The sequence below is a fragment of the Dermacentor andersoni genome, chromosome 5 (genome assembly GCF_023375885.2).
Source record: "Dermacentor andersoni chromosome 5, qqDerAnde1_hic_scaffold, whole genome shotgun sequence".
Taxonomy (NCBI): Eukaryota; Metazoa; Arthropoda; class Arachnida; order Ixodida; family Ixodidae; genus Dermacentor; species Dermacentor andersoni.
The window spans coordinates 164,574,213-164,586,904 of record NC_092818.1 but is presented as its reverse complement, the minus strand read 5'-3'; the positions used below and the strand labels follow the sequence as shown (position 1 = coordinate 164,586,904).

Sequence of the window (12,692 nt, the reverse complement as noted above, 5' to 3'; positions counted from 1 at the left end):
TAGATCTCACAAAAGAAAACGCAGGATTTGCTTGAAGGATACAGCGAACGGGCTGTTGAAAACACACACAAACACACAAGGACAAGTAACAATGTTTATTTACAGTCGGTTTGGTCAAACTAAAAGCCATGCACTCAGCAAAAGGATCTGTAGTGCTGATCTTGCAGGGTAGTCGCTAGGACAACTGTCCTGTAGTTTGAGCCCTAACGTGGTAGCTGGAGACCGCATCGTCATGTATTGTTGTCGCCTTCTCGGCAGACGCTAATTGCAAGTCTCGCTATTCAGTGAGTTACATGTTCGCACGATTCGTCGCAATAAATATAAAATAAATAACTGTACAAGAGGTTGTAGACGAAGCGACACAAATTGCCTGTTCGTTGTCTTGCCGCCTCGTCGCAAAGTAATCACATAGTCTTTACCGCCAAGACGCAGCTGTGTATTATTTCTTCCTCAATTTAGTTACCCCATGAAGATGCGAATCACACACGTGAAGTGCAGCGCGAAGAAGCTGTGGGAAAAAATTAGAAATTTGCCTTATGAGCTAAAGATCATCGGTCATTTAGAAGTTCGGGGAAAGTTGCAGTGATGCATGTTGCATCATGTATTCTATAACTTTGCTAGTCGACATCTCTATGCGTTAATATAAAGAAAAATCGGAATCCCATCTTGACATGTTCAACTGTAGTCGGGCTCATCATGCTTGCCTTGCTGTCATTACATAAGGAACTGTGAAATACGAGACCAAAGAAAAAGTATCAGTTTTCAGTGAACAATAAGATGCATAAGCAGTTCTGAAACGTGAATAACTAATTTGTTGTACGTTTCCTTGCCCTTTGGCACCAAACAACAGTTTCGAAATACTTTCCGAAAATGCGCCGAATGAGTAGTACGGACCCGGGGTGCGATCGGGGATCTTTCGAAACGCGCGTTCAGTTTGCGTTCGATTTCTCCCCATGCGATTGGCCCAAGCCAATCGCGCAAGGCACAACTGAATGCAAACTGAACGTTCGCTTCGAACAACGATCTCCGAACGCGCCGCAATTGCTCTACCGATCAAACGGATGAGGTGCAGAATTTTTGACCCACAGCACAGTGCGCATAAGGAGTTCACGCAAGCGCAATTTGAAGCCCACGGTAATGTAGGGGCAATGATTCCTTCGGTCGCCTCAAATTAACCTTGGGTTTGCTTTGCGAGAAACTTAAAAAGACGATTTATGCAACTAAGTATGTGGCTTTTCAAAGCGTATATGCCTACATAGAAAGAATGTTTTTTGCCAACATAGAGGCTACTATTATTTGTTGGCCACGTAAGACTTCAGCGTGGCAGCGTAGTTAGATCACGGAAATATGACGTCTTGATGTCAGGAAGAGGCATTCTAATACAGTGTACGCGACAGAAAGCAAGCAGTAAACTGTAATCACAAAAATGTGCCGGAAGGCTCGGTTCATGGGTTAGCCAAGACTACGCTCCGAGCCTGAGCAAGGCAAGTTACAACAAAACGTTTCACTGTCAAGGAATACGCCTGTAAGAGCGTGAAGAAGGGGGGCAAATGTCGAAAAATTTGTAAGCCCGGAGAAGACACCCTGCAAGCGGAAAAATTAGTCAACTGATTTGTAGCACTGCAATGCGCAGACGTAGCGATATTTGTCCAAACTACTAAGTTAAGAGAAGCCAACCCAAGTATGTGCACATGAAATCTTGCAAAGGAGCCGAAATCTGTTCTAAGAAGGCACCAGCGCGTTTACGGTATACCGAGATCGCTTTTACGAAGCGCCTGAACGAGACACCAGCAGAACGCTTTCCGTGCTTGCCCACCCACCTACACCAATTATTACTGATTTTGCTCACATCTACTACACGCTGAACATAAGAAGATACACAATAATTTTTCTCATTTCTAACTAATAATAAATTATTTGCGGACTGTTACCGTCATCGACTATGTTTTCGTTGTTTTTTGCAACGTTACAACTGATCCCAAGCATTCGTCAAGAGGCTAGTTAAATTTCAGTTTTCTGGCTTCCATGGTGAGCTAAATTTCGAAAAAAAAAGAAAGAAAAAGTCGCTTTTGAATAGCGTCAGTCGGTGTCGCTGAATGCGACGCAACTGGCTTCGTCGTCAGCCATGGGGTGGCTTTTGATAGTTCGCTGAAAGCTACGAGACTGCGTGAGAGACCTGGACAACTATATAGACCAGCGCGGCTACGCGGTGTGGCCTATCGGGCGAGTCCGACTGGTACTGCGCACGTCATTTTGTCTACAGTCGTCGCGCGGATCAGGCCAAGTTTTTGTGAAGCCACCGGTAGTACCGCTGTTCCTGCAGTTCCCGAGGACTCATGGGAGGATCTGCCTCGATGGCGTCGTAATCACGTGAGCTACGCCGGCGGAAGATGTGTCCCGAAAGCCGCGTAACCACGTAGGCCCAGACCTGCTGCAGCACCTCGGACACATCGCCCAGGACGGTGGAGATGGGACCTCCACCGCCGCCGGGCATGAGGAGTTCGACGTTGGCCTTTTTCCAGGGCGTGTCTTGCGGACTTGCCAGCTTGACGGCCCGCTTGAACGGGTCCTCCATGAGAACGGTCGACACTCGTTCCGGGTAGTTGGTTATGATGCCGTCCACTCCAAGCCTGCAAGCCAACGGCGAATATGAAAACTGTATAGAGAAATGGCCGTCCTTTCGCCGATGGCTATGCGCCATTACAACCAAATTTCAACGAACAAGGGTACGAGAAGTATCGTAAATTAGCGTCAAAAGCTCGTCGGCGTACACCGCACTGGGAAGCTCACGCACTAAGCACTGAAGGCTTCTTAAATTGCTCAGTGTTGCGCGCCAGTGCATTCGCCTAACTTTGTCTTAAAAGAACGCGCAACTAATTTCTAGTCCCGCGTGCGCTGCACCCACGGAATTGTTCGGGAATAACACGTACGGAGTGAAGCTGGTTGGTTGAAAGGAGTTAGTGATAGGTGTCGCAACTAAAGACAGGTTTAATGTGCTGAATGCTGCCTTATGCCGCACGTTTTTTGAGCAATAGAGAACACGTATATTTTGCAGTAGGATGCGGAGACGCTAGCATTCTTTGAGGCAAACTGCCCATGATCTTCAGTTGCGTCTTGTACTGATGTGAAGCGCGAAACTGACCAGTGTGTTATGCATGTCCCATTCTTTCTGCACGTTTCGCGCTTTTGTAGCGTTACCGCCAAATCCAAGAGCTATCGATTTTCCGGATATACGAAAGTCATGCCACTTTCGTCACAGCCTTTTAACGTACGCCGCTGCTGCATACCGTATGGAGTTGCGGATGGCGGAGCTGAGGTCGATGGTCCAGTGGTACACCTTATCCGCGTAACTGCGGTCAGTGCGGGAGTCGCGGTAGCGCAGCGCCTGCTTGAGACGGTTGGCCGGTCGGAACAAGCTGATGCAGTTGGACACGCCGTCGCCCTGCCATCTGTTGTGATCGATGCCCAGCTCGCTGTACATCTTGGATATGTCTTCAAGCGGGTCGTTAAGGCCCACGTCGAAGCCTGCACAAATTATCACAAATCGATTGTCCACTTTCCCGTAGCTTCGAAGACAAATGTTGCAGCAAGTGAGAATCTTCTGTACATCACATTACGTGACCGCGAAGCGTACATTGGTGCTTTCAGGCCAACGTTTGAACCGCCAAATATTGCACATGCCTTAAAACGGTTTGTTCGTGGTATATCCTAACACTGTATAGTATATATATATATATATATATATATATATATATATATATATATAGTATATATTATTATGCCGTTCTCATTTTAGCTTCATGGTTGCACACCGGACTCTTTGTTTCTCTTTGTGCTGATGCCCTTGAGCTGCAGCAAGAAAACCTCCTTGATTAGAGCGTTTGCGCTTCTAGAGACCAAATTAACCTTTATTATTTTTATGTCTTTTGTTGGTCTTTTTTAAGCTACATAAAACCACACTATCATTGGGATAACTTAATTGACTTCATTACTTTAATGAATACAACTACATTATATGAAAAGTTTGCCTAGAGGACAGGAAAGAACTCAAAACACGAGCGTAGATGAAGAACCCACATTCACTAGAAAAACACATTGCTTGCCTTAATGCGATATCCATGTAACTATAACATGCGCTGGCAAGCTCTGTTCTCTACCGGGCTGAATATTACCAGATACACCGTGGTGCCCACATGAGAGATCAACAGCTATTGAGAAATGACAGAATGTCAGCCACTCACCTACTCTTTCTGCTATGATTGGATCGCCATGTTTCATCAAGGTCTCGACGACACCTTTGAACACGTCCTTATCACTGATGTGTCCAATAGAGAGCAGCACGTTCACAGTGTTGTTTGGATCAACTGCGAGAAGGCCACGAATAAGAAACACCTCGGTGAGCGTATAACTTTGGATACCACGATATTCGTGTGTGTGAATATTTACAAAGTTATCTTTTTCCTTAATAAATGTGAAGTATAGGAAACTGGGCCATACATAAGGCCGGTCATCTCAATATCCTGGGTAGAAGAGTACAATGAAGTGTGTATATGTATACAGATATATATAACGAATAGGAAAGTATAAAACGTAGTATTTACTTTAGGTGACTCACATTCAGAGCGCATTGCATTATCGTGTGGGGCGTCACTGATACCGCTAGAGAAGTTCTCGGTTACAACGCTGTGATAGCATGTCCTGTGCTTCAGATGCGCCGAAACTGTGCCGGGCAAATACACAGACTCAAAGTATTTCTCCGTGTTTCAACGGGAACTGAAGCGTTATGCAATGATTTAGATTTCCCCAGACGTGCTGCAAGACATAGATAGCGTCTTCAGAAATGTTCTAAAGCAGTGCATCACAAAAGACATGACAGTAGCACTACACTGCCGAACCCATTAGCAGAGCACAATGGTACACCTCTTCTATTTGTACTTATAGTTACGTTTCGACACTGCGCATCCCGTTTGTGAGATGCCTAGAACAGTATGCGACTAATAGAGACGCAGCATATGAAAAACAATATGCTTGTGGACAGATAACTAAAGAGCTTGAAGAAGTTCACGAGTTCACCTCAGGACAGAGGCGCAAGCTTCACGACGCCTTGCAGCCAGAAGAGATTTCGGGTTTCAGTTTCGCTTGTACGTGTGGTGGTTCTTGTGTATTTTGCCTGTTTTTGCTCGCTGAAATCTTTCAATCTGTGTCAATTAGCCCAGACTTCAATCTTTAGCAGATTATGGGTCGTCAAAACCACGCCGCCACACATTAGGTATCAGCTGAAATGGCCTGCCCGCATACGAGAATATTTGCAGGACATATGCAATTCAAATGTTCGCAGGATGACATTTGTTACCTTTGAATGAGGTGTTTTGAATCGAGTGTCCTATTTGTTGACGCTGTCAGTTTAGTTCGCGTCATGTGGGTCATGGAAGGACTGTCGTGCTGGATTATGAGCGATGGAGACCTTATAAGTCACATATAAAAAAAAATGTGTATAAACCTCATTGAAACAAATGTTTTGAAGGCAAAAGCCGCGAAATAATTATTTGCTAGGCACTTCATTGTGGGAAGATGAGCACCTAACTGGACGATATATTTACCCGTGAGCACGAGAGATCACATTGAAGCACTATATGCCTGGACCGAGCCATTTGTGCTCAAGCCTAAAACCCATGCTCTCTATCAGAAAAGATGAAGTGAAGAAAGAGGTAGAGGCTAAAGAAAGGTGTGATCAACCATGCGTTGTTTCGGTTTTGCTCATCTGATGTGTAAAATGGGAGAATGGAGTACGAGACAGAAAACTAAAGGAAAGAGAGAAGCGTGCGGTGAGAACCTAAATGGCACGCACAGGCGTCATTAACACTGGTCTAACAAGAGATGTGTCTCGAGCCAACGTTTCGATGACTCTGTTCTTGAGGGTTCTGACGAATACGAGTCCCTTATCGCAAAAACACCTCTTACTAGACCAGTTATGATTATATTTGAAATCTAAATTTTGCCCTGGACCTCTGTCTTGTTCGGATATTTACGCTCAAGCATTGTGACATGAATCACCACGAAACTTTATCTAAGAGGCCTGAAAACCGCATGAAGTGAAGTATGCTAGTAGTTATTTCGAGCGTCTGTGGGACTCCCACTGGGGCACCTGCTGTTCTCAAAAAGGGGCAATTGTCTAGTTCGTCATGTGCACTATGCAGCACCTGCGTTTCCACAATGTAACCGGCAAAGACACAAAGAAGGTGGGCGATTCGCTCATCACGAGACCGAAAGGGGGAAAAACAGAAATAAAACTTCTAGTGATGGTGAGGTTAAACCCTTCGCACTCATAGCGGCTGTTTTCCTACTGGCTTAGTCCACCTTATAGTGTACATTGTGAACCGACTACCGGTGAAACGGTGATAACGTGCAGCTTTACTTGGCGTCGCATCGTGGAAAACACAATTAGCCGCATAGCGAACTAGCCATGGATGTTGTTGATAATTGTGGAGGCTGTTCGACGCGGCGTCACTTTAACTCCGGCTGCAGAGTTCTACTTTAGTCTTTAGATTTGACCTGTTGCAGTGTTCTACTTTGGTCTTTAGATTTGTCCTGTTGCTCTCCTTTCCTCTTTCCTTTTCCTCCCCTCCTTCCTATCTTCCATTTCTGTGTTGCTGTCACCTCCCTTCAGAGGAGTAGGCAGGCGTTGTGCCCCTTCCGGTGGCAGTTGCCAGCCTGCTCCTCGCTTTCCCTTTCCTGATACCTGTGTATATGTGTTCAAAACAAATAATAATAATAATAATAATATTCCATTTTTGTGGGACATGTGTAGTGTTCTTGTGCTATTGTAGCAAGCAGGGTTGTTCTAAAATAATTTCAAGATGCGTCAAGTATGTGGTGGGGGCACGAATCGAACATGATTTTTTTTTTTAATCGTGAAGTTTTGTCCTTATTGTTAGAAGACAGCGATAGGCGCATATAACGTTGCTTGATTTGATATATGTATGAACTATACAATGGTATTTCTATAATTAGGGCGAAGTTGCTTCGATCTTTACTGTTTTCCGCTGTTCTCCACAAATACAGTAGCAATAAAAATTTCCTTGAAATATTCCCCTCAAAGTATGAACAAGTGACAGCCATTGCTGTATCACGAATGATATGACAGTCGTATGAATTATACAGCTGAAGCTGTAAAATTCTGGCGCAATTGCTTTGATCGTTGGTCTTCGCTGAATATCTGACGTCAACCGCAGTCATCCTGCGGCGCTTTTCAGTGAGATTTGAGTCCGGAACAATCATCTGAAGCAGCTGTGGAAACTTCTTGCAAAGGGAGACAGCTCTTTTGAAACCTAGGGTTTGTTCTTGCTGTCGCGCTTAACCAGAACGTACTCAACTGGTCTGTTGGTACACGGAATAACAAACGAAAGAGGGATAGAAGCATGAAGAAAAGACAGGTACTATTTTCAGCATTCGCGCACAATATCATTCACAGCGGATGCGGTTCGTGCTTGCACCGTTTAATAGTTGGCATGCCGTATACCGCACTTTCTAAGTGTCAAGCTTATAAGGGCTCTCCTTTCTTATTTAATGCTTCAGACTCTATTCTGAAATGCCCGCGTCGCGTTATTCGACAAAACGTGCGTTCAGGCTATTTCATGAATTGTTTCATACCTGGCCAAAAAAAAAAAAAAAAAAAATCTATGGCCACATCCACAGGGGTTTTTCGCTCGCAAGAGCTTTTTTCTTTTTTTTCTTTTTGCCGTTGACCAATTCGTTCAACAACACCATTCACTGGGACTTGCTCTTACGATCCCTTGTAGCGTAGCAACCTACTAAAATCTAAAAGCTTCTATGTTGAGTGTGTTTTACAATCCTTTCTCCGCAAATATGCAAAGCCTTGCCGGTGCGTCGTAGTCACAATTGTTTTCTTTTGTGCTATGCCTCGGTTTATATGGGGTATTTTTCCATTGAGCAAAGAGAACAAAGAGTGAATTCGTCTAGAATTGCTAAGCCAGCACAGACGCCAGTGGCACTCTCTAGATATGTTAACCTTACTTCCACTTGTTCTGAATGAGATTGTGTGTACACAACATGCTTTACGTATAAAACAAAGTTGACCTCTTCATGACCAACTATTGCTGGGTTCAGCCCTTAAGCTGTCAACCAATTTGCAGATGACGCACCTTCCCGACTCGACAATAAGTGAAGTCACTTATTCTGAATATTATTCACCCTCTGCTTATGTAACATTTCTTATACCTCTTTTTTTCTGAAGAAAAAAAGAATCAAAATACTTCTTTTTTTTTGTGCAACGGGTGAACATAGTTTTTTTTTCGGCTGAGGCATGTTACGATGCAGGAGAAAACAAACTTGCTCAATTTGTTAACTCGTCATCACCAGGTTGAATGAACGAAGTGTGGATGCACAATTATTTCCGAAAAAAAAAAAGAGTTCTTTTTTAACCTGCACATCAAAACTGCTTTATAGTTCATTGCAGGTATCGGTGTCAGTCGCATTCAGTATTTTACGTGAATGCTGCAAAGAAACAGCACCATGCAGTAGACATGTAAAAACATTTTTTACACTTAGAAATGTAGAAAATCTCTTTCAAATGCAACGGCCGGAATAGTGCGAAAACTTCCAACCGGCATCTTAAGCAAACCGGGGCCAGAAATTTCTATGGTTACAGGTTCCATCTCTCGCATTGATGCCGCTATCAGACATTATCGCCGATTCTACCCTCAACTACAGCGCCCTGCGACCCTCAAGCCTTGATTCCGAATATCCGAGGCCGCTGTTTCTTCTCGTTGCACCATATTACGCTTTTGGAGGAGAAGTTTCGGAATCCCACGTTGCGCTGCTTTGTGAAGACTCGCACGCGCGGAAGCGTGGAGAGCAGCGTTACTTTTATTTGTATAGGGTTGCTTCATTGCTCCCCTGCTTGACATGATTCTATGCTTGAGACAGGCAGAAGAATTAAATAGGACAACACAAAATTTCAAACGAAACTGTATTGACTTAAAAAAAGAAATCTTAATTCCTATTTAACTGGCGCGCCGACCTCGCCGACAATAGAGTTACTGTATATGCTACCAAAGGTACCTTTGGTAGCATATACAGTAACTCTAGCCGACAAGAAACATCGGCGGCGGCGCGCTGACGTCTCGCCGCACACCTCTACCGTTTGACATAGCTGCACACGTTTTTCTTTGATACGTGGCGCTATCTTTCGTTTACCCACGCAAGTACAGACACGAGTAGTCGCAGAACAGTGACATAGATGTCGCCTTACATCAGATGTTGAAAACGACAAACAAGACATTTGGAAAGAAAATTTGTACAACACAAATAGCAAATAATGCCTTCATTTTTTAGGTCTGAGCTGGTTGCCTGAGGGCAAGAACGTACAGGAGCAAGTATTCGGAACAGGGTTAGGCTAGAAAAATCTTAAGGCGGCTCACCACATCGTAATAAAATGCCACCCAGCCCGAACCGCAAGAAACGTCCACCTTCAATAAGCAGTGGGGTTCAAATCTGATGGGAGCGTTACTTGGTGAGCGGTGGAGATAATTAAGAGACATTTAGAGAATCGGTGCATAAAAAAAAACAGGGAAAGGATGGAGCTAGGGTTGTCACGGGCATAGGTAACTTAAGGTAACATAGAGATAGGCAAAGTGCTGAACTGCAATAGATACAGTAAAACGTGATTAACTCGCACAGGTTGAATGAGTTTGGACGCGAAGCAAAGTGAAATAAGGCCAGTTCTTTCCTGGCGCTCTTTCCAGTCTTGGTCTTATTTCACTTTGTTTCCTGTCGTAACGCACCGTAATAAAATTAAGAACTAACTAGCCAAACAAGACGTAGTGATAGGTGACTGTTTGTCGCTACTCCATATAATAAAAGATGCCACTGGAAATTATCAACATCATCATATTTAAGGATGGCGCGGTCTCCTTATAATCCATAGATTGGAAAATGACATGACTTTGTGAATGTATACGTGACAGAGGTGGTTTTGTTCACAATGGAGCATGAGGTCTCGACTCCAGAAAGAATGAATGCGTTGATGACAATCTAGCGATTAGATATCAGTAGGGTTGAGGATTGGGCGGGTTGGTATTGCATTCTAAAACTGGTACAGCGCAAGGTAGAAAGGAATAAGCAAAGCGAGCCGGCCTTTATCTGAGCCGGCCTTTATCTGGCCGGCTCGGCTGTTTGTTCCTTTCTATGTTGCGCTGTACCAGTTTTAGATATCATAAGTGGGCAACACAAAGTACCTTTATGTCGCCTGCATTGTCGGGATTGTTGCGAAAAATGCACGCATCGAGAGTGAGATTTTAACCGCCTGAGTTGCCATTAGCGGTGATAACACTTGAGCAGAATTTCAGGGAGAAAGTTATTGAAACATGTAATGTTGGATTAGTTCTCGCGCACTTACTTCTTTTTCTGTTATTTATTTCTTGTATATATTTTTTTCATCGCTGCCTAGGAAAGAATAACAGCAACATTTCAGGATGCCTGGACGTTTCCGAGTTTTGCTGCAAACTCGAGCCGCAGACTCACCATTATACCACAGATGTTCGAGAAGCTTCTTGGAGATGTCCTTTCCAGCCTTGAGCTTGCTCGGTGCAGGCAGGTCAGTCACCTTGAGGTCCAGGAAGAGCAGCGACACCCGGTTCTTGTACTTCGCGTCCGCTGCTCAAATGAAAGAAAGTCGAAATTAAAATATAAGCCTCATGCCGTCTTTCTTGACACGAAATTGCACGTCGCCGTACATGCAAGGTTAAATGAGTGTCGAGATTCTCATTTTTCATCATAAGAAATACAGCTGCACTTCACGCCTTGCTTTCGGAGTCGAAATATTGCCTGAGGTCTCTTATATTTAGTATTTAACCGCGCATTTGATTTATGCACTCCCAAACTAGGCTTTCTTCCTTTGGCCTTGTCAAAAATTTATTAGGATGATTACGATGTATTTTGCTCGAGGCTTAAATACTTCCACTTAATTTGGGCGTCTACTAAGCAAAGTATTCTACTACTACTACTATTATACTACTAGCTAAGTATTCTTCATAGAATACAAGGGTTACAAAAACGGTTTATGAAAGGGGTTGCCATACACAGAAGAGATTTTTCGCAAATGTAATATAATGGTAATAGCAAGAGTTTGACTGTCGCCTCTGTAAGTAACATGAACAAAAAGTAAAAAAAGAACACGTATTGCGAAATTCAGTGGAACTAAAGTGCCACGTACCTGCACACAACACGCGATACTTTTAGCCTTGAAAAGTGGGAAAACTGATGGACATCTCATGACTTACACGTGATGAATATATAGGTACTTAAACACATTAGATAAAAAAGCATGAAAGCTGAAGATACGAACTTTAAAGAGCTATGGAGCTATTCCAACGGGCTTTAAAGCCTATTGTAGTGTCCACCTTGTAAAATAACTGTACTACTTCTGGAAATCTTGTCTTTCGTTTTAATGGCTCTCTTTATGTTTATTCTACGACTACCTCCCATGAAAATTGTTTCACGTGAGAGCTTATCATTATTATATAAAACCTGAGTACCTTTATTGTATTTACGCTATCCTTTACGTTCTCTTGTTGCGTGTTCTGTGTTCATTGTGACGTTTTTCAAGTGTAGGTTATTCTACATAGACTGACTTAGACGAAATGTACTGTGAGGGCTGAAATTTTTCAGCGAATGTAACTAAATATAACAATGCGGCTTGTGTGACAGCTTTGTCCGCTGGTCTCTGGCATCCATAGTTTATGCCTTAGCATGATGCAAATGAGGGCTATGACTTTCACTCGCAAAATATAAAGTATTCTGTAGATTCTGTACCGTTGCGTGAGGTTCTTGAGATTATTGAAATTGGTCTAACCTATCATACAGCTTTACACGTTTCTGCCCACAGACTAAATGCATCGTTATGCGGTGTCTGCGGTTTCTAGGCTTTGTTTGCAGACCATCAAACGAATTCAATTCTCTAACACAATTCCACAAGTTCTACACAATAATCTATCTTCCTCAACTTAAGTGCGTGGTTGAGGTCAGGAATTGCCCTTTTAAATCGAACAGTGACATGAGCACACTATTTTGTAATCACTTTTACGGCTGTACTGCCCCTTCTCCACCCCTCTTCCCTCCCATGTGTAGCGCCCTCAACAGTGTGCCTTTAAGTCTACTGTGAGTAAAAATAACTAGAAAACAAATAAATGTAGGATGGTTATTCTTGCGGCACCAGCTTTTTTAATTGACTGTGGCAAATAGCACCATTTTAGTGATATTTCTGATACAATTTTATTCTAATTAACTTCTTAATTAATTACGTTACGGCACGAATTTCAGCCTACGAATTGTAGCTAGTGATATTGCAACGCATGTCTACGTGGGACGAATCTTTAGGATGGCACCGGTTTCGAGTAATGCGCCGTAAGACTTGCGGCAAGAATGCACTGTTGTTCCACTTAATTTTCTTTCAAAAGAGAATGCCGTCTTACGCACTGAAGCACAAAAGCAAGTGGAAGGCCGATGCATATCTTCGGACACTCTGAAAATTAATATCTGGAAACTGGCACAGCCCCGAGAATTCGTTCCAAACGAATCCACCTTGCGAACTCACCAGCTACAATTCGCAAATTGCAATATGTGCCGTAAGGTAATCAATTAAAAGGTTATTAGTGTAATTAAGTTAATTATTC

General features: G+C 43.4%; 1 protein-coding gene across 1 annotated transcript in view; it reads right to left on the bottom strand.

Moving 5' to 3' along the window:
• Positions 1-80: 80 nt before the first annotated feature.
• The window catches only part of LOC126531566 (dermonecrotic toxin StSicTox-betaIB1i-like), a 48,705-nt gene continuing 36,093 nt past the window's right edge, over positions 81-12,692 (bottom strand). Inside the window, exons 4-7 of the mRNA XM_050179128.3 lie at positions 10,543-10,674; positions 4,242-4,364; positions 3,288-3,525; positions 81-2,630 (exon numbers count right to left, since the gene is read on the bottom strand). Of these exons, the coding sequence (XP_050035085.2) occupies positions 2,276-2,630; positions 3,288-3,525; positions 4,242-4,364; positions 10,543-10,674 (848 nt within the window). The 3' untranslated portion in view covers positions 81-2,275. The remainder of the gene's footprint in view (positions 2,631-3,287; positions 3,526-4,241; positions 4,365-10,542; positions 10,675-12,692) is intronic.